A 23,553-nucleotide genomic window follows, 5' to 3' on the forward strand; every position below is an offset into this window, starting at 1 on the left:
GGCTTTGTATGCCTATTTGCTACTGTACCTGTAGTGCTTGGGACGGCACTAGCACATAGTGGGCACTAAGTGTGTATTGAAGGAGCTGGAGTTCCTAATGTGGTTTAACATAGTTTTGTAAGTATAGCTGTATTTCTTCCTTTGTGAATTGTCGTTGCTCATCTGTCATTCAAAGTGTTTGCTTTTTTATTGATTTGTAAGAACTGTTGGTAAAGAATCGTTTTTCTGTCGTGTGTTACAGATATTTCCCCCAGTTTCTCCTTTCCTTTATCATTTTCCTCTTTGGGGATGCAGAGCACAGACCTTCCAGGAGCCTGGCCGTAGTCAGGACTCAGTAAGCTTTAGCCATTGTCCTCCAGGGCCTCTTTGTCTCGGAAACCTGAGGAATTCTTTTCACTCTGGTTTTTGGTCTAATTCACAACCCCGTTCCCTGAGTGATGGATCTCTTGAGTGAATTGCTGTATGTGTAAGGGATTGGCTTTTCTAGGATAACCATATCGAATGCAGCACATTAACTGTGGCAGCCAACAGGAGGATGAGGAGAAGGGGCTCTCATGGTAAGTACAAGCAAAAGTCGCGCTGTAGGAATTAGCTTGGCATATTCCATCTTCCAGCGGTTACTTGACTGCCGAGGGGCAGGGTATCAACAACAGTCATAGAAAGTTTTTCGTTTTTTGAAAATTGCGATAAAGTATGCATAACATAAAATTTACCATCTTAACCAATTTTAAGTGTACAGTGCAGTGGCATCAAGTATGTTCATATTGTTGTGCGCCCTTCTGTTTCTATGAATTTGAGTATTCTGAGCACCTCATGTAAGTGGGATCCTGCAATGTTTGTCTTCTTGTGTCTGGCTTATTTCACCTAGCATGTTTTTGAGGGTCATGTTGTAGCTTGTGTCAGAATTTCCTTCCTTTTTAAAGAGAATAATATCTCATTGTAGGTATATACCACATCTGTCTATGGACATTTGAGTTTTTGTTCTAAAAATTTCCTATGTTAATTGTCTAAAAGTAGAAATTAAATGACTATATCTAAAGTGCTTAGATTAATGCCTAACAATCTAAGCTTTCAATAAAGGTGTGATGCTGATTTCTTCTCCTTTCTCTCCTCCTGCTTCTTTTTCTCTCCTCCTCCTCTCCACATAAATTATTAACTAGCAGGAGAGCAGATGGAGAGGTCCGCTTGGCTCTCACAGTCACTGTTCCTTCACTCAGTCTTGTGTTTTCAGCACAGCCTCACTCTGGTTTCTCTTCTGACCACCCCTTCCCCGGAGGATAAACTTCCATAGTTCTCTGCAGGAGGGAAGGGGCAGTTTGGTTGCCTGGTTGGATGTGGGGGGTGGGCAGTGTAAGGATCCAGAGGTTTCCTTCATAGCTTTCAGTCCATTTGTATTTCACACCCCTGCAAACCCACTCGCAGAGGTGCCAGTGCTGCCAGTCCACAGCCGGGTGGATCCCCAAGTTCTGATCGCTTCGATCTTTGCTTCCCTCACTGCTGGCTTCAGATTCTGTTTTCTTGGATCTGCTTAATTATTTACAATCCATCCATCTGCTTTCTGGTTTCCTACATTTTGTTGTTATCTCCTCTTTTGTTTTCTGTTCTTGTAGGTTTAAGCTTTAAAAACAAAACACCGATTTTTTTTGTATTGAAAGTAGATCATGTATTTAATCTTTCTTCTTTTTCACGAAACATTTTTTTCATTTTACATGTATATGTCTGTTTAATTCTTCTCTTTTGGAAGACTAGTTTTCTGGGTTTCTTACTCTGCATGATGGTGTAAACCTCCACCAGCTGTTACCACAGGAGTTAATAGCTTTAGTTATCTAGAGGGAGACTGTCTTCTATTTCTCAACTCCAGTTCCATGGTGGGGTTTGAGCTCCCCATGTGGTTTACATAGCAGTCCTTCTGGGGTGGTGCGGGGGCACAGGCCAGATTCCTAAAGAAAGAGGAGCTGGTGAGGCAGAAAAATCATCCTGCTCTTCAGATCTCTAAATTCTCTTCTACCATTGAACACTCTAGCTCCTGCCTGTCCTTGGAGGGCCAAACCTATTTATTCCAGCTGCGTACTTCATATTTCAAAGAGACCTCAAACTGAAAATGGATAAAACCAAACCCAAGATTCCCCCTTTCCTGTCAGAAGCCTGCTCCTACTAGTGTTTCCTATTCTACTGAGTGGTCCTGCTGTCCATCCTCCTGTACAGACCAGTGTCCTTAGGCCTCTCGTGTCCTCTGGGCACATAGCCAATTTATCACCTATTTCTGTCTGTTCTAGCTCTTAAATGCCTTGAATGCATCCACTTCTCTCCATTTTCACTCCAGCTCCTTAGTCCAAGCAGCATATCTCTGTCCTGAACTCCTACAGCAGCCTCCTGGTTGGCCTTGACCTCTGCACAGACTGCTTCTCCAGGACAACCAGAGTGCAGAGTGAATCTCATGTTCGCTTGTCGTCTGAAATGTTTGTCCTTCATGTAATTTGCAAGGGCCTTCACTGCCAAGTTCCTACTGACGTTCCAGGCTTGTGAGGTGCCCTGATTCTGTCATCTGTGCTGGCCACCGCCGCTTCCTTTCTCATCTTCCAGTACACCGTGGTTGTTCCACACACACCCACCTGTCTGCCTGGAATGCAGCTATCCGTTTGGCTGCATTCCTCCTGTCCCCTTCAGCTGTGAGTGCAGCCATCATCCTTATAGTTCTAGGTAACTGTCTTGTCAGTTGCCACTACTGTCACTTTACGTTTATTGATTAATGACTCTGAGCCCCATGAGTTAGAGGCTGTGTCTGTTTGTCACTGACCATCGTGTTCTCAGTGAAAGCAGGTGGTTGGTGCCCAGCAGATCCTTCACTGAGTGTATATACTCAGTGTAGCCAAATGGCTTTCTGAGCATTTGTTCACATTCCTGTAATGATGCTGAGAGATGATCTTCCTTGGAGTCTTCAGTATAATGTACTCTTTGTACTCCAGTACTTTCAGAGGTCCCCTGGTTTTTGTCTTGAATATTTAATTATCCTGGGAGGAGGAGAGATCTTTCAGTAGTTGGTGTTTGCTAAAGATCCACTCACCGTCTACTTAGGCTTATTCTTTTCTGTTTTACAACACGAGGACGAGTAGTTGTGCGTAGGTCCCTGTATCTAGTAGGTGATTGTCCAGTGAATCTTTGCCAGTGGTGAGCATTGGTTCCCCTCAGTGCCTGCTTCTCTCTCTGATGAACCACTGGAATGCATGGGAGAGCTACAGTGCAAGGCTCTCCACACTCTTCTGTCTCCTGTGTATGGAACATCTTTTAGTTTTGCTAGGGTGTAACTTGCCCACACCAGTCTCTTCTACTTACAACCCTGTCTTATTGGAGGGCTGTGTTTCAAGTAAGGGGAGAAAGATGAGAGCCAGGTAGCCGAGAGCAGGATTATCAGATTGACTCAGAATACAAAGAAAACAAAACCATGTCATTAGTTGCTATGTAATTGTAGTATAGGCATGTACTGCGCAATGTTTTTTGGTCAACGATGGACCACACGTACAACAGTGGTCCCGTAAGAGTAGTACCATAGAGCCTGTGTGTGTTGTAGGCTACACCATCTAGGTTTGTGTAAGTATACTCTATGGCGTTTGCACAGCGACGAGATCGCCTAATGACACATTTCTTGTAAGGTGTCCCGTCATTAAGTGACATATGACTGTAGTTTCCTATTGCTGCTGTAACAATTATCACAAATTTAGTGGCTTAAAATAACAAATTTATTATCTCTTCATACTGTAGGTCAGAACTGTGTGGTCTCATGGGGCTAAAATGAAGGTGTCAGCATTCCTTTCTGTAGTGCCAGGGGAGAATCATTTCCTCCATGGTTGTAGGGTTAAGGTCCTGTTTCTTTGCTTGCTGTCAGTTGGGAGCTGCCGTTAGCTCCTAGAGGCCTCTCTGTGGTCCTTGCTCATGGCACCCACATCTCAGAGCCAACAACAGGGCAGTGAATCCTTCTCACAGTGCCATCTTTTTTTTGTGTGTGTGTGTGAGGAAGATCAGCCCTGAGCTAACATCCATGCCAGTCCTCCTCTTTTTTTTTTTGCTGAGGAAGACTGGTCCTGAGCTAACATCCGTGCCCATCTTCCTCCACTTTAGGTGGGATGCCACCACAGCATGGCCTGACAAGCAGCGCATGGGTGCGCACCCGGGATCCGAACCCGGCCTGCCAGCAGCGGAGTGCGCGCACTTAGCCACTAAGCCATGGGGCTGGCCCTCATCTCCATATCTTAAAGTCAACTGATTAGCAACCTGAATTCCATTTTGCCACGTAACCTATTATATTCATAGCGTAACACCAGGGAATAGGACATTTTTGGAGGGGCTGTTCTTCTGCCTACTGCAGTAATTAAAAAGAGCTCAGAGAGTTACGTCTTCAAAAGGCTGTGGGTCCAGACTGTTTACAGGTAAAATTTATTAAAAAATTTCAAAGATAATTTTCCTACTATTTAATCTATGATAGAACAAATACGTATTGATTGAATTATATAAGTAAAATATTAGCTACTACATGCAGAATATATTAAAGAGATTAATTCAGCTAACTGTGCTCAGCCACCTTTTGGGACAGCCTGTGGATTAGCTGCTCTGGGTTTGCTGCAAACAACAGTTCCAGTCACCTGTGGTGGTGGTGGGGCTGTCACAGGTAGAGAGCTCGCCTTGCCCTCACCTGCTCAAGGACTACCCTCTTGGGGGATGGGGCTGTGAGCAAGTCAGTGCCTTTAAAGAGACATGTCAAGCTCCAACATGGAAGAGGTAGATGAAAGAAAATCGTAATTTACAAAAAAGTCTTCAAACTAATAATAACTTATGACAGATGCAAGATTAATACAGTTCCTTTTAAGTTAGCATTATCAAATTAGAAAATACAATGGAAAAAAGAGATGCTATTTATGATAACATTAAAATTATAAAATGTCTAAGAATAAAATTATTTAAAATGTTTTGATGGATGTGTAGTTATAAAACTTTTGAATGAAACTGTATACGGCCCACTCATCCAGTTCTTCCCTAATCTTGTTTATAAATTCAGTATAATGTTTAAAATTCCAACAGGACATTTTTGTTTGCTTGCTTTTGGAACTTGACAAAATGATTTGAGAGTCTATCTAATAGGGAAAAAATAGCCTTCTTTGAGAAGTAGCAAAGACAACTTTAAACTTGAATTATGAGGGGGTATGAATTATGAGGGGGTAAGTTGTATCAGATATTAGGTTGCATTATGAAGCCATATTTAAACTGTACTGATTTCAGTAAAAATGGAAAAAAAATTCCCCAAGTTACTCTAATATATTTAAAAGGTTGCATGGCAAATCAACATGAGAGAGATGGACTCTTTCAGAAATAATATTGCCATTTCTGTTGTTCTGTAGTATATGCATTCCTACAAAACCACATATTCGGTGGAGTGCTCACTGAAGATGTGTTTATGGGCAAAAATAAGTTAGGGCAGACCACTGGGAACCTACCCTGCTTTGTGACCACGTCACTAACAAAAACAGTCTTAGTCCTGGTGGCATTAGCTGAAGAGGCACATTGAGTTTCTGGCCAGTGAAAAAGTGCACCTTCAATAAAAGACTTACCTGTGAGGAGACTGATGCTGCCAGGACTGCTGAGTGTGGAGCCATGGGCAGAGTACACTAGCTGCAGAGTGCCCAGGTTGTACACAGCCAGAATATACCCAGCAGAATTGAATCTTCTGTATAAGAGGGGGAGCAGTCTTAGCCATAGTTGTAAGTAGGACCCCACGTGACACCATAAGTGTACAGGTGCCAGTGACAACAAGATACCATTTTCTTCTCCCTCATGTAAGTAAAGGGTAAATGTATTCAGCCCCAGTCTGATGAGGGTAAGGTAAAATTGCTTCTAGTATTTTTGGTATTATTCATAGCACTCATATTGGTGGGAGTTTAAATTTGCAATTTGGTAATATATATGAAGTGTTTTAGAGCTTATGACTTTATATAACAATTCTAGTTCTGGAAATCTCTGAAAAAATTGATGTAAAAATATGGAGAATGTTCTATGCACAGACACTTTCACTGAAATATTATTTAATGGGAAATTATAAATGTCTTTTCTGTCCAACAGTAGGGGATAACTCAATAACTTTGTTAATCCACTTGCTGGAGTATGTTTTAGTCACCACATGTTAAAGACAGTAGAGAAACTTGGGTCGCAGGTTGGCATTGGCATTCTCATCCAAGGACTTTCTTTCTGTCTTTGAATTACGCTTATCTTTGGATTCTTGACAGTCAGGTACTTATTATTTTAAGAATAAAGTCTCATGAAAACAAAGGCTTTGGGGTCTTGCCTTCTGACCTTCTCACAGCATCATAGTAGGCAAAGCACTGCCTGGCACCATCACCACGCACACGCGCACACTCATGCTCACAGGCACTTACCTACCTACATGCAGGTACAGGTGCATATGTGCGTGCACATGCCCACATAGGCACATGCACATACAGATACGCACAGTTAGCTGAGAGGTTTGCTAAAAAGAAAGCTAACTGCAGATGTAAAGCTCTTCTGTACTGTAGAAGGTGTATTTTCATAAAGTTTAGAGCAAAATGGAAATCCTTCTAGTGTTGTTGGATATTCTTGATTCTCTGGAGTAGCACTCATCATTGTCCTTCCTTCTCAAGGCCTTCATTTCCAAAATGTTACCTTGTGAGTGTGACAAGAGATCTAGAGAAAGAAGAGAGTAATGATGATGAAGATGACAATTTTCCAAATGACCACAGGTCTTGGAGAAAAATGGTAGGAAAAAAGATGGAGAAGCTGTGGATTCAAGAAATTACAGAGGACATGTATTTTGGCTTTAAAATTATTTTCTCTTGAATATGTTTTTCCCGGTGGTTCATTATAAGATATTTCAAACATACAGAAACATCAAAAGAATAATCTTTTACATAGATTCAACAGCTGTTAACATTATACCTCATTTGCTTTCTCCCTGTCTGTGCCGAACTGTTTCACAGTGTGTTACAGGTAGAATGACCTTCAGTGTGGGTCTCCCAACAGTGAGCATGATTCTTCAACCACATCACTCTTGTCGCAACTGAGAAAATTAACAGGAACTCATAACATGGCATATCCAGCCCATTTCAAATATCTCCTGTTGTCTCAAGAATTTCTCATTTTTTTTCAAATTGTGGTAAAATACAGAACATATAATTCACCATTTTATCAAAGATTTTATTTATTTATTTTATTCCCCCCAAAGCCCCAGTAGATAGTTGTATGTCATAGCTGCACATCCTTCTAGTTGCTGTATGTGGGACGCGGCCTCAGCATGGCTGGAGAAGCAGTGTGTCGGTGTGCGCCCGGAATCCGAACCCGGGCCGCCAGCAGCAGAGCGCACGCACTTAACCGCCAAGCCACGGGGCCGGCCCTAATTCACCATTTTAAAGTGCACAATCCAGCGGCATTTAGTATACTGACCGTGTTGTGCAGCCATCACCACCATTTAGTTCCAGAACATTTTCAAGAATGTCTTTTATAGCACCTTTTTTTTGAATCCAGGTTCTAATCAAGGTTTGTTTCATTTGGTTATATCTCTTTAAATTTATTTTAGTCTGGAGAAATCTTCACACTGTTGTTGTTTTTCCTAACGACGTGGAGCTTTTGAAAGTCCACGCCAGTTGTTTGCAGTGTGTCCCACATGCTAGATTTGTACTTCCTGAAGTCAGTGACTGCTCTTCATTTCCTGCACTTCCCATCATGTGGAAATGAGCTCTTGAGCAGTACTTCTGAAACATCAGTGTGTGGGGCTCCTTAACATGGACTGTAGGCTTACTCTCCCTGAGTTTCTTGTTCCTTAGATCTCGGGGTGCCTGAGAATTTGCATTTCTGATACATTCCCAGGTGATGCTGATGCTGCTGGTCTGGGGACCACACTTTGAGAACCACTGCTCTAGCGGCTGATTAAATTCAGTAAATTTTTGGGCAAGAATGCTTGATGTACTTCGTACTGCATCACATCAGCAGGCAGGTAATGTCAGGTTGTCTCATGGTAAGTGGTTCTGAGTTTGATGTCGAGGTTAAGGTGGGGGCTTCTAGAGCTTTTGACAGTTTGTACATTTTCGTTTGCAGTTGGGAGGAATTTGTGGGTGGTCCTCCAGTATCATGCGACGTTCTGTTCCCTAACAGCCTTCACCGAATGCTTTTCATGTCCACTAGTAATCTCGTCCTAAACCGGTTACTACATTGTGGGTTGGAAAATAGGGGTTCTCACATTCTTTCCACATGTATGAGCTGGTATTTTTTGGTAAAGAGGAGTTTTCCTTCTCTCTCTCTTCTTGAGAATCGCTGTGGACTCATGAATTCTGTTTACTTAATGAATTACAGTCAATGAGAGTCATTATCCTTATTGCTCGGTCTTCCTGAACTTGGCCCGGGGTGGTAAACCCTTCAAACTTACAAGTGGATCTTCTTATTTTTAATCACTTATTTTTTTGTCAACTTCGTTAAGATATAATTTATATTTAATAAACTGACTCCACTTAAAGGTTGCAGTTGGAGTTTTGACAGGTGTGTATTTCACCACAGTCAACGTAAGGAACTTTCCCATCATCTATAAAATTTCCAGGTTGTTTCTGTTCTTTGTTTAATCATTTTCTTCCTTTTGCTTGCTTTGGGTTTAAATTAGCTCTTCTTTTCTGTTTTGTCATGTTGGAAGTTTAGGTAAGTGACTGTAGGCCTTTTTTTTTTCGCCCCTAATATAAGCGTTTAGTGCTACAAATTTCCCTGTAATCCATCAAAGTTTGGTATGTCCTATTTTTATTTTTGTTTGCTTAAAAATATTTTGGAATTTCCCTTCAGAGTTCCTCTTTGGCCCATCAGTCATTTAGAAGGGTGTTTTATCCCCCCAAGTATTTGTGAATTTTCCAGGTATCTTGCTGTTGCTGTTTTTTTAAAAAAATTCCGTGATGGTGAGAGAACATACTTTGTATGATTTCAGTTCTTTTACATTTGTTAGAGTTTGTATTATGGCCCGGGATGTGGTCCATGGGGGTGAATGTTGCTTGTGCACTTGATGAAAATATTATTCTGCTGTTGCAGGGTAGAGTGTGGTGTAAATGTCAGTTAGGTCAAGTTGGCTGACAGTGTTGGCTATGTCTTTATATCCTTTCTGATTTTCTGTCTTTTTTTTCTGTAAGTTACGGAGAGAGGCATGAAATCTTAAGTGCTGTTGTGGATTGATCTATTTCTCCTTTTACTTATATCCTTTGTGTATTTTGAAACTCTGGTGGTAGGTGCATACACATTTACGATTGCTAGAGCTTTTTCGTGATTTGATCCTTTTATCATTATATAATGTTCTTTCTTTTCTTTTTTTTTTTTTTGCGAGGAAGATCAGCCCTGAACTAACATCCATGCTAATCCTCCTCTTTTTGCTGAGGAAGACCGGTTCTGAGCTAACATCTATTGCCAATCCTCCTCCTTCCCCCCTCCCCCAAAGCCCCAGTAGATAGTTGTATGTCATAGTTGCACATCCTTCTAGTTGCTGTATGTGGGACGCGGCCTCAGCATGGCCGGGGAAGCGGTGCGTCGGTGCGCGCCTGGGATCCCAAGGCGGGCTGCCAGTAGCGGAGCGTGCACACTTAACCGCTAAGCCACGGGGCTGGCCCTATAATGTCCTTTCTTATCCTAGGCAATTCTTCCCTTTTTTTGATGTCTTCTTTGTCTTACTTATATTACAGTAGCTACTTAGCTTCCTTTGAAATAGTGTTTGCATCATATCTCTTTTTCCATCCTTTTACTTCTAATCTTTTAACATGGTATGCCGTTATATTTAAAGTATTTTTTTTTTTTTTTTGTAGATAGTGGTTTTTGTCCACCAGGTGATATTTGGCAATGTCTGGAGACATTTTTGATTGTTGCAGCTGGGGTAGGGGATGCTGCTACTGGTGTCTAATGTGTAGAGGCTGCAATGCTGTTGAACATTTCTAAAATGCACAGGACAGTCCCCCATACCAAAGAATTATGTGGCCCAGGATGTTCATAGTACCACTGTTGAGAAGCTGCACTCTGAGGATTGCGTATATGTAGCTAACTTTTCACTAAGTTAATATTTTACACTTAAAGTAAACTATGAAACTGTCTACTCCTCCTTATGGTATGGCTGTCATATGTATTCACATATGACATTTTATACTGTTTACACTGAAAGCCTCACCAATGTTATAACTTTTACTTTTCAATAGTCATACATGTTTTAAAGAACTTTATATTGCTCTTTTTTCATTCCTGAAATTCCAAGTTTCCTCCTGGTATCATTTTTCTTCATCCCGAAACTTTCTTTAACATTCTTTTATTTATTTTTTTATTTTTTTAACATTTTCTTTCTTTCTTTCTTTTCTTTCTTCCTTTCTTCCCTTTCTTCCTTTCTTCCTTTCTTCCTTCCCTTCCTTCCTTTCCTTTCTTTTCCTCCAAAGCCCCAGTAGATAGTTGTATGTCATAGTTGCACATCCTTCTAGTTGCTGTATGTGGGACACGGCCTCAGCATGGCTGGAGAAGCGGTGTGTTGGTGCGCGCCTGGGATCCGAACCCGGGCCGCCAGCAGCGGAGCGCGCACACTTAACTGCTAAGCCGCAGGGCCGACCCTCTTTAACATTCTTTTATAGTAGGTCTGATGGTGGCAAATGCTCCTGGTTTTATCCTTCATCTGAGAATGTCTTTGTTTTGCCTTCGTTCCTGAAGGATATTTTTGCTGGATATAGAATTCTGGGTTGAAAGTTGTTATCTTTCAGCGCTTAAACATGGAGTTCCTGTTCTCTCACCTCCGTTTCTCTCCATGGGGCATTTGAATCGATGTGCTTCAATATATAATGAGTGTTTTTCTCTGACTGCTTTCAGGAATTTTTTCTTCATCTGTGCTTTCAGTAGTTTGATTACTATGTGCTTTGTGTGGTTTGCTCTAACTTTATCCTGTTTCGGGTTTGCTGCCTTCTTTAAGTAGATTGTAGTATTGTCTGTCCCTTATGAATGTTGTAGTTGTAGGTTTTGGTTGGTTTTATTTGTCTTCTGTGTGGATTTTAGAGGATGTGAGGAGAAATTTCAATTTAAGTGACAGCCGTTATCCCATAGGAACCCAAAAGTCTGCTCTCTTATTTTTTAAATTGAGGTAATTCCTACATGAAGGCTTGCCATAAAATTAAATAAGATAGCATTTGTTGAATCTCCATTATAGTTTCTGACAAATTGTTGGTTCTCAAAAAGGGAAGTTTTTATTTTTTAAAGATATATATGTTCATGATTGAGGAAAGATAAATGGACATTTGATGGTAGGCTGCCTGTTTCATGGAATCAGAAGAGGATTGTTGAACTCTAAAAGGGATACTGGTCGTGGAGGAGATTATTTCATTGAATAGAAACTTTTAGTAAGGGGAATAACAGAGACAGAGAATAAGCAGAACATAGCATCCTTCTATGTATATCAACTCTGACAACAAACCAAGGGACCATGTTCCCATCTGTCAACATAAGACACCTACATAGGTCAAAGTCACTTCTACAACTTTGGTTGATGAATGTGAAGTTGGTTAAATTTTACCTCCCATCAGTCTGTAACATAGAATGTTTAGATAGGACCTAGAGGTATATACATTTTTTGCTAATAGTAATGTTTCAGATGATTGATTGATTTTTTTTTTTTTTTGAGGAAGATTAGCCCTGAGCCAACCTCTGTGCCAGTCTTCTGCTTTATATGTGGGTCACTGCTGCAGTGTGGTTGACGAGTAGTGTAGGTCTGTGAACCCGTGAACCCGGGCCACTGAAGTGGAACGTGCCAAACTTAACCACTGCTCTACAGGTCTGGCCCCTCAGATGATTGATTTTTTTTTTATATTCCTGAATTGAACCCAGTGAGTGGGTGGTGTGGTTGAGCTGACTGCATATGGAAGGCTGCTTGGAGGGTTCACTCACAGCATGGTAACGTTGGCTTCTTTGGGCAGCCTTTTCCTTTCCTGCTTCCTTTGGTTAAGTATGTTTTCTACAAAGGAAAGTAGCATCCCTGTGCAGAGTTATTTATAATGGTTTGCCCCTGCTGAAGACAGCTTCGTTTGAGGAAGAAAGAAAAGTGTGATTGGTAGAATTGGACCAGCTCTTGAAAATGAAACCCTTATCCTGTGATGGAAGATGGGTTAGCCTGCCTCAGCACTCTTCTCACCTTTAACCAGGTACCAGCTGGAAGATGAGTCTGTCCATTTGGATGAAATGCCACTGATGATGTCTGAAGAAGGCTTTGAGAATGACGAAAGTGATTACCACACGTTACCACGAGCTAGGACCTCGCAAAGAAGAAGAGGACTAGAGTGGTTTGTCTGTGGAGGATGGAAGTTCCTCTGTACCAGGTTGGTTACCCATTGCTGCCTGATTTCCTGTGCGCTGAGGTTACAGAGTTAAGTTATTTATAAGCTTAGCTTTTAACATATTTATTTTTATATAAAATTAAAGAAGATACTCTCTAAATGACATCGTGGAGAGTATTAATAACATTAGTAAGTACCAAACAGTGCTAATCTGAAAGGGATGTAAAGCCAAATTCACTTTTTTATGAGACATTTTAATGTTTAAAACAGGGAAAAAATGAGTGATTTTGTAACTAATGCATGGTAGAATTAATTCTGTTTATTGTATCCACATTTATAAACTGTTTCTTTCTCTTCCATCTATAATTATACTCTCATCCAAAAAGGTAGATATAGACCTATAAAATCCAATTTAATAACACTCTAGATTATTATTCCACTTTAATGCTTTGACTTGGAATGAGATTCTTCTGTTAATTTAACCAGAAAGATAGGAAGATAAGAGCTCTTTATATTTTAAACAAGTTTGCTGGTGGTTGAGATAAACTGATGCTGTGTGATAGGTATCAGATCTGTTCACCTTTGACTTCAGAGTCTGGTATGTGAAAGCACATTGTATCTAGGTCACTTTGCCACTGACTGTATGGCCAACCCTAGGGAGAGGCAAGACAAGATTACAGCTGGCTGAAGCCGTCATGACTTGAGTGGAGTATATCGAATAATAGCTTTTTGCAGTCTTTCTGCTGTTCAAGGTTTGTAGTCAGTTCCCTTGTTAGGATCATGAACTTAACATCCCTTTGTTCATAAAAGGAACTTAAATAATTGTAGAAAAATATCTTGTTTGTCATTCTTCTCATTATCCCTTTAGAAGTTTGCAAAAAGATGTGTTTATAACTAATTTGAGGTGGTATTCATAACAGTGTTCTGTGGACTTCCAGGGATTCTGAGGAGTCCCTCAGAGATTGGCAATATGGAATCAGGAGGTGAGGCTGAGCCAGGATTTGGGTTTATACCCCCTTTCAGCTTCCAATTAAAGTAATCTCTATTTTTATCTTTCTTATATATTGTAAGCTTTCATATGAAGAAGGAATTTCATGGCTAAACTATGTTTTAGAAGTCACAGACTTGTGAGACTAATTTAATAAGTGTCTATAGCTTTTTAAAAAACATTTTCTAGGTTAAATAGCCAGTATTCCTGGAGTGTTCTTTGTGGGTATATATTTAATTCTAGAATTAATTTCTTTAACAGATATAGGACTATGCAGATTTTTTTGGTTTTGGTTTTCTTGTGTCAGTTGTGATGCTTTGTGCTTTTCAAGGGATTTCTTTTCAAATTTATATTTAAATTCTTGTAATCTAGCTAAGGTATGTGCAAAGGCTTCCTGGACCCAATTCTGGCGTGTGTGTGGCGGCTTCCCCACACCAACAAGCAGTTCTCGAACACCAGCTGGGTTTCCGAGAATTCAGCTCGATTCTGACGCTGTCTCCCTCCATCTCTGATAGAGTCAGATCCCACAGGTAAAGGGCTCCCCCAAGATTGCCCTCCACTTCAGACGCCAGTCATAAGCTCAGGTTGTCTCTGCGTCCAACTAACCGGCTACAAACCGGAGATTCCAACAGCCTCCTCCAACTCAGGATGCCAATCCCAAGTACAGGTTGTTACCTGTACTTCTCACCGACTCGCTATAACTCAGAGGTTCCCACGACCCCCTCCTCAGGTTCGATTAATTTGCTAGAACAGCTCACAGACCTCAAGAAAACCCGTTTACTCACTAGATTACCAATTTATTACAAAGGATATGAAAGGATACTAAACAACAGCCAGATAAAGAGATATATAGGGCGAGATCCCAAACAAAGGAGCTTCAGTCCTTGTGGAGCTTGGGGCCGAGCTCGGCAGCACATGGAAGCGTTCTGGTTGCCCAACAGGGAAGATCTCTGAAAGGGGCCGATGAGCTGTCCTTTCGGGTGTTTATGGAGGCTTCATTACCTAGTCAGGATTGACTGAGTCACTGGCCCTTGATTTAACCTCAAGCCCCCTTCCTTTCCCTGGAGGTCAGGGGGAGGAACTGAAAGTTCCAGCCCTCTGATCACAGGGCTGGTTCTGCTGGCAGCCACCCTCCACTCTTGGGTGGGGGCGGTCCAAAAGTCACCTTATTTACATAACAAAAGACACCTTTGTTACTCTCAACACTTAGGAAATTCTAAGGGTTTTTGGGAGCTGTGAGTTAGGAACTGTGGATGAAGACCACATATGTATCAGAAGTATATTTTGGTTATTTCTTATAAATCAGTGCTGTGATGAGGCTCGTAGGAATGTCCCCTTTTATTATTCCTGGTATCAATAATTTGTGTCTCTTTCCTTTTTCTACATTAATCTTGATAGGAGATCATCAGTTTTCTTTTTTCCTTTTTTTTGGGGGGGAGGAAGATTAGCCCTGAGGTGACGTCTATTGCCAGTCCTCTTTTTTTTGCTGAGGAAGATTGGCTCTGGGCTAACATCTGTGCCCATCTTCCTCCACTTTTTTATCTGGGACTCCACCACAACATGGCTTGGCAAGTGGTGCATCGGTGCACGCCCGGGATCTGAACCTGCGAACCCCGGGCTGCCGCTGAAGCAGAGCATGCCAACTTAACCACTACGCCACTGGGCCAGCCCCATCAGTTTTATTTTTTCAAAGAGGCAAACTTTTGGTGTTGTCTTCTCTTCTGAAATTTTAAACCTTTATCTTGAAATAAATTCAAACTTGAAATAAATTCACTTTTATCTTGAAATAGATTCAAGCTTACAGAAAAGTTGAAAGAAAAGTGCAGAGAATTCCTATATGCCCTTTATCCAGATTCACTAATTTTTAACATTTTGCCACTTATTTTATCATTCTCCTTATATCTAAGTATTATTTTCTGAGTCATTACAGACTGGGTTGCTTACTTCATTCTTCTTTACGTCTTACTACTTCAGTGTGTATTTCTTAGGAAAAGGATATCTTCTTACATAACCATGAATGCAGTTGCCAAATTCAGGACATTTAACATTGGTACAATATTTTACATCTGCTTTAAGTCTATATTCCAGTTTTGTCTATTGTCCTAAAGATGCACTTTGTAGCACACTTTTTCTCCATTACGGATGTGGTCCTGAGTCAGATGTGATGTTGAAGTGGCATGCCTGTTTAGTCGTCTTTAACCCGGAGTCTTTCTTAGCGTTTCTTTGTCTTTCATTCCATTGACGTTTTTGAGGACTACAGAACAGATGTTTTATAGAATGTTTCAAGTTTTGGTTTGTCTGCTGTTTCCTCACTGTCAGATTCAGGTTAAGCATTCTCTGTGGAACACTGTGTGAGTGATGCTTTGTCCTTCTCAGGGTGTTTGCTTACGATTTCCTTGATTTCTGGTCTTCCCTTTATTTCCTCTCATGCTTTCTTTGAGTTTAATTTGCTGTTCTTTTTCTAGCTTCCTAAGATGAATTGTTAGATCGCCAGTATTGTACTTTTTTCCTTTTTAAAAATACGTGTATTTAAGTTTCGACGCATGGTATTTTCGTTATCATTCAGTTTAAGATATTTTGTAATTTCCATTGCCTTTTTTACTTTAGTCCATGTTCAATTTAGAACTATGCTGCTTAATTTCCAAACAGTTGGGAATTTTCCTAGTTATCTTTTTGTAATTGACTTTTAATTCCACTGTGGCCAGAGAACACACTTATAATTTTTTTTATTCCAGCGTTTGTAATGTGTTGAGACTTGCTTTATGATTCATCGTATGGACAACGTTAGTAAATTTTCTGTGTATATTTGAAAATAATTTGTACTTTTTCGGTTGTTGAATGTGTTGCTCTATATGTCCTTGGGTCATATTTGTTAATTGTCTAGTTCAAATCTTCTGTATCCATATTCAGAGTTTGCTTGTTTATTTTATCAGTTACTGAGAGACTTGTGTTAATCTCTAAATGTCATTGTGGATGTGTCTACTTTAAATTTTGTCAGTTTTGGCTTTATGTATTTTTAGAGTATGTTATTAAATGATGCAAGTTTAGGATCATTAACTTCCTCTTTATCTCTAATATTTCTTCTATGAAGGCTTATGATGTCTAACTTCAATAAAATGATATCCACTTTCTTGTATTAGTGTTTGCATGGTATATCATTTTCATTCTTTTACTTTTCTTTATTTATTAAAAAACTTTTATTTTGAAATAATTACAGATTCACAGGAAATTGCAAAAATAGTACAGAGAAGTCCCATGTGTCCTTCACCCAGTTTCCTCCTGATGGTTATATCTTAAATAAGTGTAGTATAATATCAAACCAGAAAGTTGACGTTGATGGAAAGTGTATATAGTTCACTGTCATTTTATCACATGTGTAGATTTGTGTAACTACCACTGCAGTCAAGGTACAGAACCGTTTCATCACCACAAAGATCTTCTTTGTGCTGCCTTTTGTAGTCACATTCTCTCCCCTCCCGCAGTCCCTAACCCTGGCAACCAGTAATCAGTTCTCTATCCCTATAATTTTAATTTTGAGAATGTTAAATAACTGAAACCATTCAATATGTGACTTTTTGAGATTGGCCTATTTCAATCAACATAATGCCCTTGAGATCCATTCAGGTTGTTGTGTGTATCAATAGTTTGTTCCTTTTTATTGCTGCCTGGTATTCCATGATATGGATGAATGTTTATTTAATCATTCCCTGCTGCAGGATGTTTAGATTGTTTCAAGTGTTTGGATATTATGAATAAAGCTGCTATGAACAATCAGGTTTTTTTTGTGTGGACATAAGTTTTTATTTCTCTGGGATAAATGCCCAGGAGTATGATTGCTGGGTCGTATGACAAGTACATATTTAGTTTTTTAAGAAACTGCCAAACTGTTTCCCAGAGTGGCTGTACCATTTTATATTCCCACCAGCAGTGTGTGAGAGATCCAGTATCTCCTCATCTTTGCCAACATTTGTTGTTGTAACTATTTTTCGTTTTAGCGTTATATGTGTGTAGTTATGGCTCAGTGTGGTCTTAATTTGCATTTTCCAAATGACTAGTGAGGTTGAACATCTTATTTGCCATTTGTATATCTTCTTCAGTAAATGTCTCTTCAAGTCTATTTCGTTTTCTGATTTGATTTTTTTTTATGTTGAGTCTTGAGAGTTCTTTATATATTTTACCCATGAGTTCTGTCAGATAGGGAATTTGCAAGTATTTTCTTTCAGTGTGTCATTTGTCTTTTCATCTTCTGAAAGAGTTTTTCGTAGATCCAAAGTTTTTAATTTTGATGAAGTCTGATTAATTGCTTTTTTTTTCTTTTGTGGATTGTGCTTTTGGTGTCATGTCTAAACGTTTCATCAAGCCCTGTGTCTTGAAGGTTTTCTTCTAAAAGTTTTATAGTTTTACATTAGGACCTCTTTGGAGTTAATTTTTGTGTAAGGTGGGAGGTTTAGGTTGAGGTTCATTTTTCTGCTCCAGCACCATTTGTTGAAAAGACCGTCCTTCCTTGTTGGATTGCTTGTGTACCTGTGTCAGCAATCACTTGGCTATACGAGTGGGGCTCTTGGGGTCTCTCCTGTTTTCCGTATGGTCCGTGTGTCTATGCTCTGCTAGTGTGGCTCAGTCTGGAGTACTCTCTCTCTCTAGGTCTCGAAATGGGATAGATTGATTCCTCTTGTTTATCTCTTCTTTTTCAGAATTCTCTTAGCTGTTCTAGTTTCTTTGTCTTTCCATAAAAATTTTAGAATAATCTTGTCCATATCTACAAAATCCTTTCTGGGATTTTGATAGAAATTGTGTTTAACTTGTATGTTAATTGGGGAGAATTGACATCTTTACTGTGCTGAATCTTCTAGATCATTAACATGGTATTTCTCTCCATTTATTTAGATACACTTTGATCTTTTTCATGAGCATTTTGTGGTTTTCATCATGCAAGTCCTGTACATGTTAGATTTATCCCTAAGTTTTATTTTTGTTTGTTTTAGTGATTGGTATGGTATTTAAAATTTTTTTTTCCACATATTCATTGCTAGTGTATAGAACTATAGTTCATATTTGTATGATTATGTTTTATCCTACAACCTTGCTGAGCTCACGTATTAGTGCTAAGAGTGTTTTTGTAGATACCTTGGAATTTTCTACGTAGACAATCATGTCATCTGCAGATAGGGACAGTTTTGTTTCTTCCTTTGTGGTCTGTATGCCTTTTCTGTTTTTGCTTGGGGACTGGCTGGAATGCGCACTGCTGTGTGGAACTGCAGTGGTGAGAGTGGACATCGTTGCCTCGTTCCTAATCTTAGAGAGCTTTCAGTATTTCAACATTAAGTATGATGTGAACTATGGTTTTTTTTTTAAGAGATTGCTCATCTAAAACTATTCATAGTTTTCTTTTTTAAAATCTACCTTGTATGGGGTTGGTCTAATACAAACAATTGCGTCAGATCCAGAAGCAGGATCGTGATAGTGGGAACCACATGGAAGGATGATGTTCCTAAAAATGAATATAGACATGTGGTATAGGTCTGTGAAGAATAAAGGAAAAGAAGACTAATATCCATCCTGTTAGACAGGAGGAATATAGGGGAGGAAGAGTGAAATAGTGGTGGAGAAGATAACTTTTATCTTCTCCTTACTTGGGACATGGGATCATCTGAGTGAGGAGGTGACTGGGACACAGAGGAGGACTGAAAAAATAGGAAAATTGGTCATGCTTTGGTAGAGATCATCAATAATCAACAAAGGAAAATCAATAGTCATGCATTTGTATTGAACCCAGCATAATTTTGTACTGTTTGTCCATCAGCGAGAGAGCCTGAGCCGTCACAGAGTCAGCTGTGGAAGTGTGGGGGTGGGGAGTCATGCTGGGGATGGTGGCCAGTGTTGTGAATTGAGGAGACAGCTGTAGCAGATAGTTTTGGGTGGTACCTCTGTTGTAGTTGGATGGCTGTGGCGTGCAGTTGTGAGGTGTGTGTTCTCCATTAGTGTGGGGTGGAGGAAGGTGTGGGGCCGGTACCCAGTGGTGCTCTTCCTCCATGGCATGCACCTTCTTAAAGAAGTGGGCGTTCTCACCACTGTCTACAGCCAAGAACTGGAAGAGTCCTCTCGTGATAGTTAAGGGCCAAGCCAGAAATTGAATCAGGGTCTGATTTGACAAACCAAAGCCCTTGCTCTTTGCTCCGTGGACTGGGAAGGGTGCTGGGACAAGGAGGTGTGTTCCAACTAAGATAGATCCTGATTTGTGGTCTTTAAGTGGATAAATGCCGGTTCTCACCATCCTAAAGGGAACTCGACATGAAAATCACTGGAATTGAGAAGGCCGAGAGTCTGTGTTGAGTGTGATGGAGGATCACTGAATAGCAGAGGAGCCTGTCAGAGTTGCTGGAAACACTGAGGAAGTGGGCACTGATGAGCATAAAACTATAAGAATGCAGATAGTTTTGTGTTAATGGTGTGGACTTTAAAAAGGGTGTTGCATGTTTTGGAAGTGCTGTTTATCTATACCAAAGAATTATGGACTTTTAATGTTATCAGTCTCTTCATAGTGCTGACTACATTGTTGAATTAATTATTTTTGATCTTTTACAGGATTTTGTTTTTACCAAATGGAACATAGCCAAATTTTGGATTTCATTTGTAATATCTTCCTTTTTTTTTTGGTGAGGAAGATTAGCCCTGAGCTAACATCTGTTGCCAATCTTTCTCTTTTTGCTGAGAAACATTGGCCTTCGGCTAACATCCATGCCCATCTTCCTCTACTTTATATGTGGGACACCTGCTACAGCATGGTCTGGTAAGCGGTGCATAGGTCTGTGCCCGGAATCCGAACCCACAAACCCCGAGCCGCCAAAGCGGAGGGCGCGAACTTAACCACTATGCAACCGGGCCAACCCCAATATATTCCTTTTTTTAAGGAAAATATTAACAATATATTTGAAAATGTAGATGTTAGCAGCAAAAACACACCTATGTTTTAGGGACATTAAAACAGCTCAATAAAATATATTAGATATGTATGTAAAGTCTTTATCATAATAAATTGTGATCATGTGGAAAAAGCTAACTGAACCATGGTGGCAGGCTTTGATCAGTCTGTATGGCACTCCCTAATGCATGTCCTCCTGCCGTGTAGGATGAGAAATGACCTGAGATATTGTCACACTCTTCTTATTCACTAGCATCTGCTATATTAAGAAATTGTTATGGAGGTTAAAAACTGTATCTTACGGAACAGATTGTACGTTTAACAATTTAGATTGGTCATTTTATTTCTTATAAATTTTCAGTTTTGAATATTTGTTACCTTTTTAGTTCCTAAATACCAGGCATTATAAAATTTGATGTTACTAACATTATTAGATGATAGATCAAAGAGTAGAAGATACATAAAATTACTTAGTTTAATTGTAGGAGGAAAATGTTGGTGAATATTACAGTAAAGGTAGATAGCAAATAATATTAATGATTTGTAAATATTTCAGTGTATTTCTATTTGTAGATTCTGTGAGTAGTAATGCTTATTTTAAAATTCTTCTTCTTAACTTCAGGGACTGAATAGGGTTTAATGGCCTAAGAACTGTTTTCTCATTTTTATTACTCGGCAAAAATTCCAACTCTGACATGCTGAAAGAATTTTTCTGTAATCTGTCTTCTAAAACTTTGAGTGTCCTCCATTCGGGCAAATGTCCGTCATGTGACCTATTGTGATTCACATGGATAGGTGTAGTTCTCTGGTGACGAGGATGTCTATCTCAGGATATTTACATTTCACTCATTATCAGAAATCACTGTGTCCCTATGAAAGTGGAGCTGCTGCATGGCGTTTCCATATGAAGAAGGGGGGATATCAAATGCTGGGATTATTCCTGGTTCTAAACGGTACTTGCAATTAATCTGCAGCATATTTGAGGTGCAGAAGCATGGGAGAATGCTGATCTAATACTATGTTGCTTTCGGCTTGGTAACCAAGGGGACCTGTTGGATATAATATTTGTCTTTTTCTTTTTCCTTTGGAAGGACGCTCTCTAAATTGGGGGAGTTACTTAATTATGGCCAGTTAAAATTTTAGAAGATAAGATCTTGGTATATAAAGATGCTTTATTTAATATTAGAGTACTTCTTTGATTATAGAGTCAGTTGTGAAAAGCTACTAATCCTAAAATGTTTTAAGAAAAAGTATAATGTGTACACTATTGGATTTAGTTTCAATTCAACTTGATGGTGTAAGGCACTTTATATATAAGTGGGAAAGCGTCTTCTGAATAATCAGTAATTTAGAAAATATTTAGCATGCGTAGAAATGTCATTAGGTAAAGCTCCGAGTTATTTTCTTCCAAGGACTTTTCTTTGGTTCTCCCTCTCATTTATCAGTATTTGCAAGTATATTTTACTCTGAAAAATTGTCCATAATTTTATTTTCCCCCTTAGCTCTATAACTCAATAAGGCTTACACGTACTTGCTTGATTACAAGTATTTTATTTTTGGGGTTTACGCCCTTTACTCTTAGTGTTAGAGTCACCTGTCTTTCCTTTCTGGTCCTGTTTTCTGTCTGCATAATCCAGTGGCATTTTTGGTGGAGCCACAGGCCTTTAACACCTCAAGCCTGTGTATTCATTTAATTCTGTGAAGTAGCATGTCATTTGATAGTGGCTCCCTAACCACTACCATATTCTGTCTTCACATAAGGAAATAATAATAATAACACTTTTATTTGTTAATAGTTATTAGTTGCAAAGTGTTATAAATAATTTAGTTACATCTTGGAAGTTGAGGAGTCTCACTTTTTTCTATACAGGGTTATAGAGAAAAAATTAATAAACTGGTGAATATGTATGTTTTTAACCCTTGAAAGCTATGCCACCAGTATTTCAAATACTGGCAGGGTCACCCATGGTGGACAGAGAGCTTCCAGAGTAGACAGACTGGGAAGAAGGACCTGGTCACCCACTTCTGAAAAAATTGGCCATGAAAACCCTATGAAGAGCAGTGGAGCCCTGTCTGGTGGAGCTCTGGAAGGTGAGAGGATGGTGCCGAAAGACCAGGCAGGGTTCTGCTCTGCTGTCCACAGGGCTGCCAGGAGTGGGAATCCACTCACAACACTACATGACAAATTTAATTGAGAGTTTATAGAGTGTGAGGCTGTGGGAGTTAGTGGAAGTTAGTTTCATTTGCTGCTGATGGTGGTGTTGATGTTGAGGTTTTTACTCTAAGCTGATGTTTACAGTGTTCATGTCATGCAGACAGTGGTTTTGCATTGATGGAGCCTTTTGCCTGTAGAAGAATACTTGGTAAAATCCACATTTCCTAAATTTCGTATGTATTTTTTCAAACATTAAATTTTGCCTATTTCATCTTAGATTTGTCTGACTTTTGTACATTAAACCATCAGATTAGATAATTATGTTTTTCAGAACAAAAATCCCTATCTCAATACATTCCTGGAGGATTTTTGCCATATTTGAGATGATGAAGAGAACGTGCATGTACAAAGCCTGTATCTCACCTGTTGTATCTGCCCCCGGTGTGCTTGGTGCATAGCAGCCATGCTCAATAGCTTTCTCCCCGACGATGGGAATGTTCTAGATCTCTGGTGTCAGTGTGGCAGCCACGAGCCAAGGTGGCTATTGAGCCCTTGAAATGTGGCTAGTGTGACTGAGAAACTGGACTTATTTCACTTAATTTTAATTAATTCAAATTAAAATAGCCATATGTGGCCAATGGATGCTTTGTTGGACAGTACAGGTATACGCGGTTTTCGTGCCAGGGTTTGTGCTGTGAGGTGGGAGACGTTTTGAATGTGACACTAGGAGGCGATAGAGTGACAGCAGAGCTCCTTGAGTGCTTCGTGCCCAGGACTTCATAGTGTGTTAACCCTGATCTTGTCAGCACTTTTACAGATGCATTTTGTCTCCAAAATCATGACTTTAAAGTCCATGCTTTTTCCATTGAGTCTTGTTGCCTCCTCATAAACTGTTCCTTTATTTTCGTCCTCTGTTGAATGGCTGCTGTGCTGTGTCCTAGGCTAAGGACAGGCAGTCTGGAAATGAGCAAGAGGCGGCCTGACTGTTGTGAGTGCAGTGGGGACCTGGGGGTTGAGATCTAGGCTCTGGGTTCAGCTCTGCCATTAACTAGTTGTTTCGTCTCAGATCACTTACCTTTCTGGCCTCCGGTTTTCTCTTATGTAAAATGTAGTTTAGCATCTATATAGTGTAGTTGTGGTGTTGGACACTGCG

At 39.9% G+C, this 23,553-nt stretch overlaps 1 protein-coding gene across 9 annotated transcripts in view; it reads left to right on the plus strand.

Annotated features, from left to right (window-relative positions):
- The window catches only part of ATP9B (ATPase phospholipid transporting 9B (putative)), a 279,064-nt gene that overhangs the window by 13,566 nt on the left and 241,945 nt on the right, over window positions 1–23,553 (plus strand). For 7 of the 9 annotated variants that reach the window (XM_058557340.1, XM_058557341.1, XM_058557346.1 and 4 more), the window contains exon 2: window positions 12,204–12,377. The exons of 1 other annotated variant lie outside the window; for it this stretch is intronic. In XM_058557340.1, the coding sequence (XP_058413323.1) occupies window positions 12,204–12,377 (174 nt within the window). Of the gene's footprint in view, window positions 1–12,203; window positions 12,378–23,553 lie in introns of those variants that run through there. One more of the 9 variants, XM_058557348.1, reaches the window with a different exon arrangement.

This window comes from Diceros bicornis, chromosome 16 (assembly GCF_020826845.1).
Source record: "Diceros bicornis minor isolate mBicDic1 chromosome 16, mDicBic1.mat.cur, whole genome shotgun sequence".
NCBI lineage: Eukaryota > Metazoa > Chordata > Mammalia > Perissodactyla > Rhinocerotidae > Diceros > Diceros bicornis.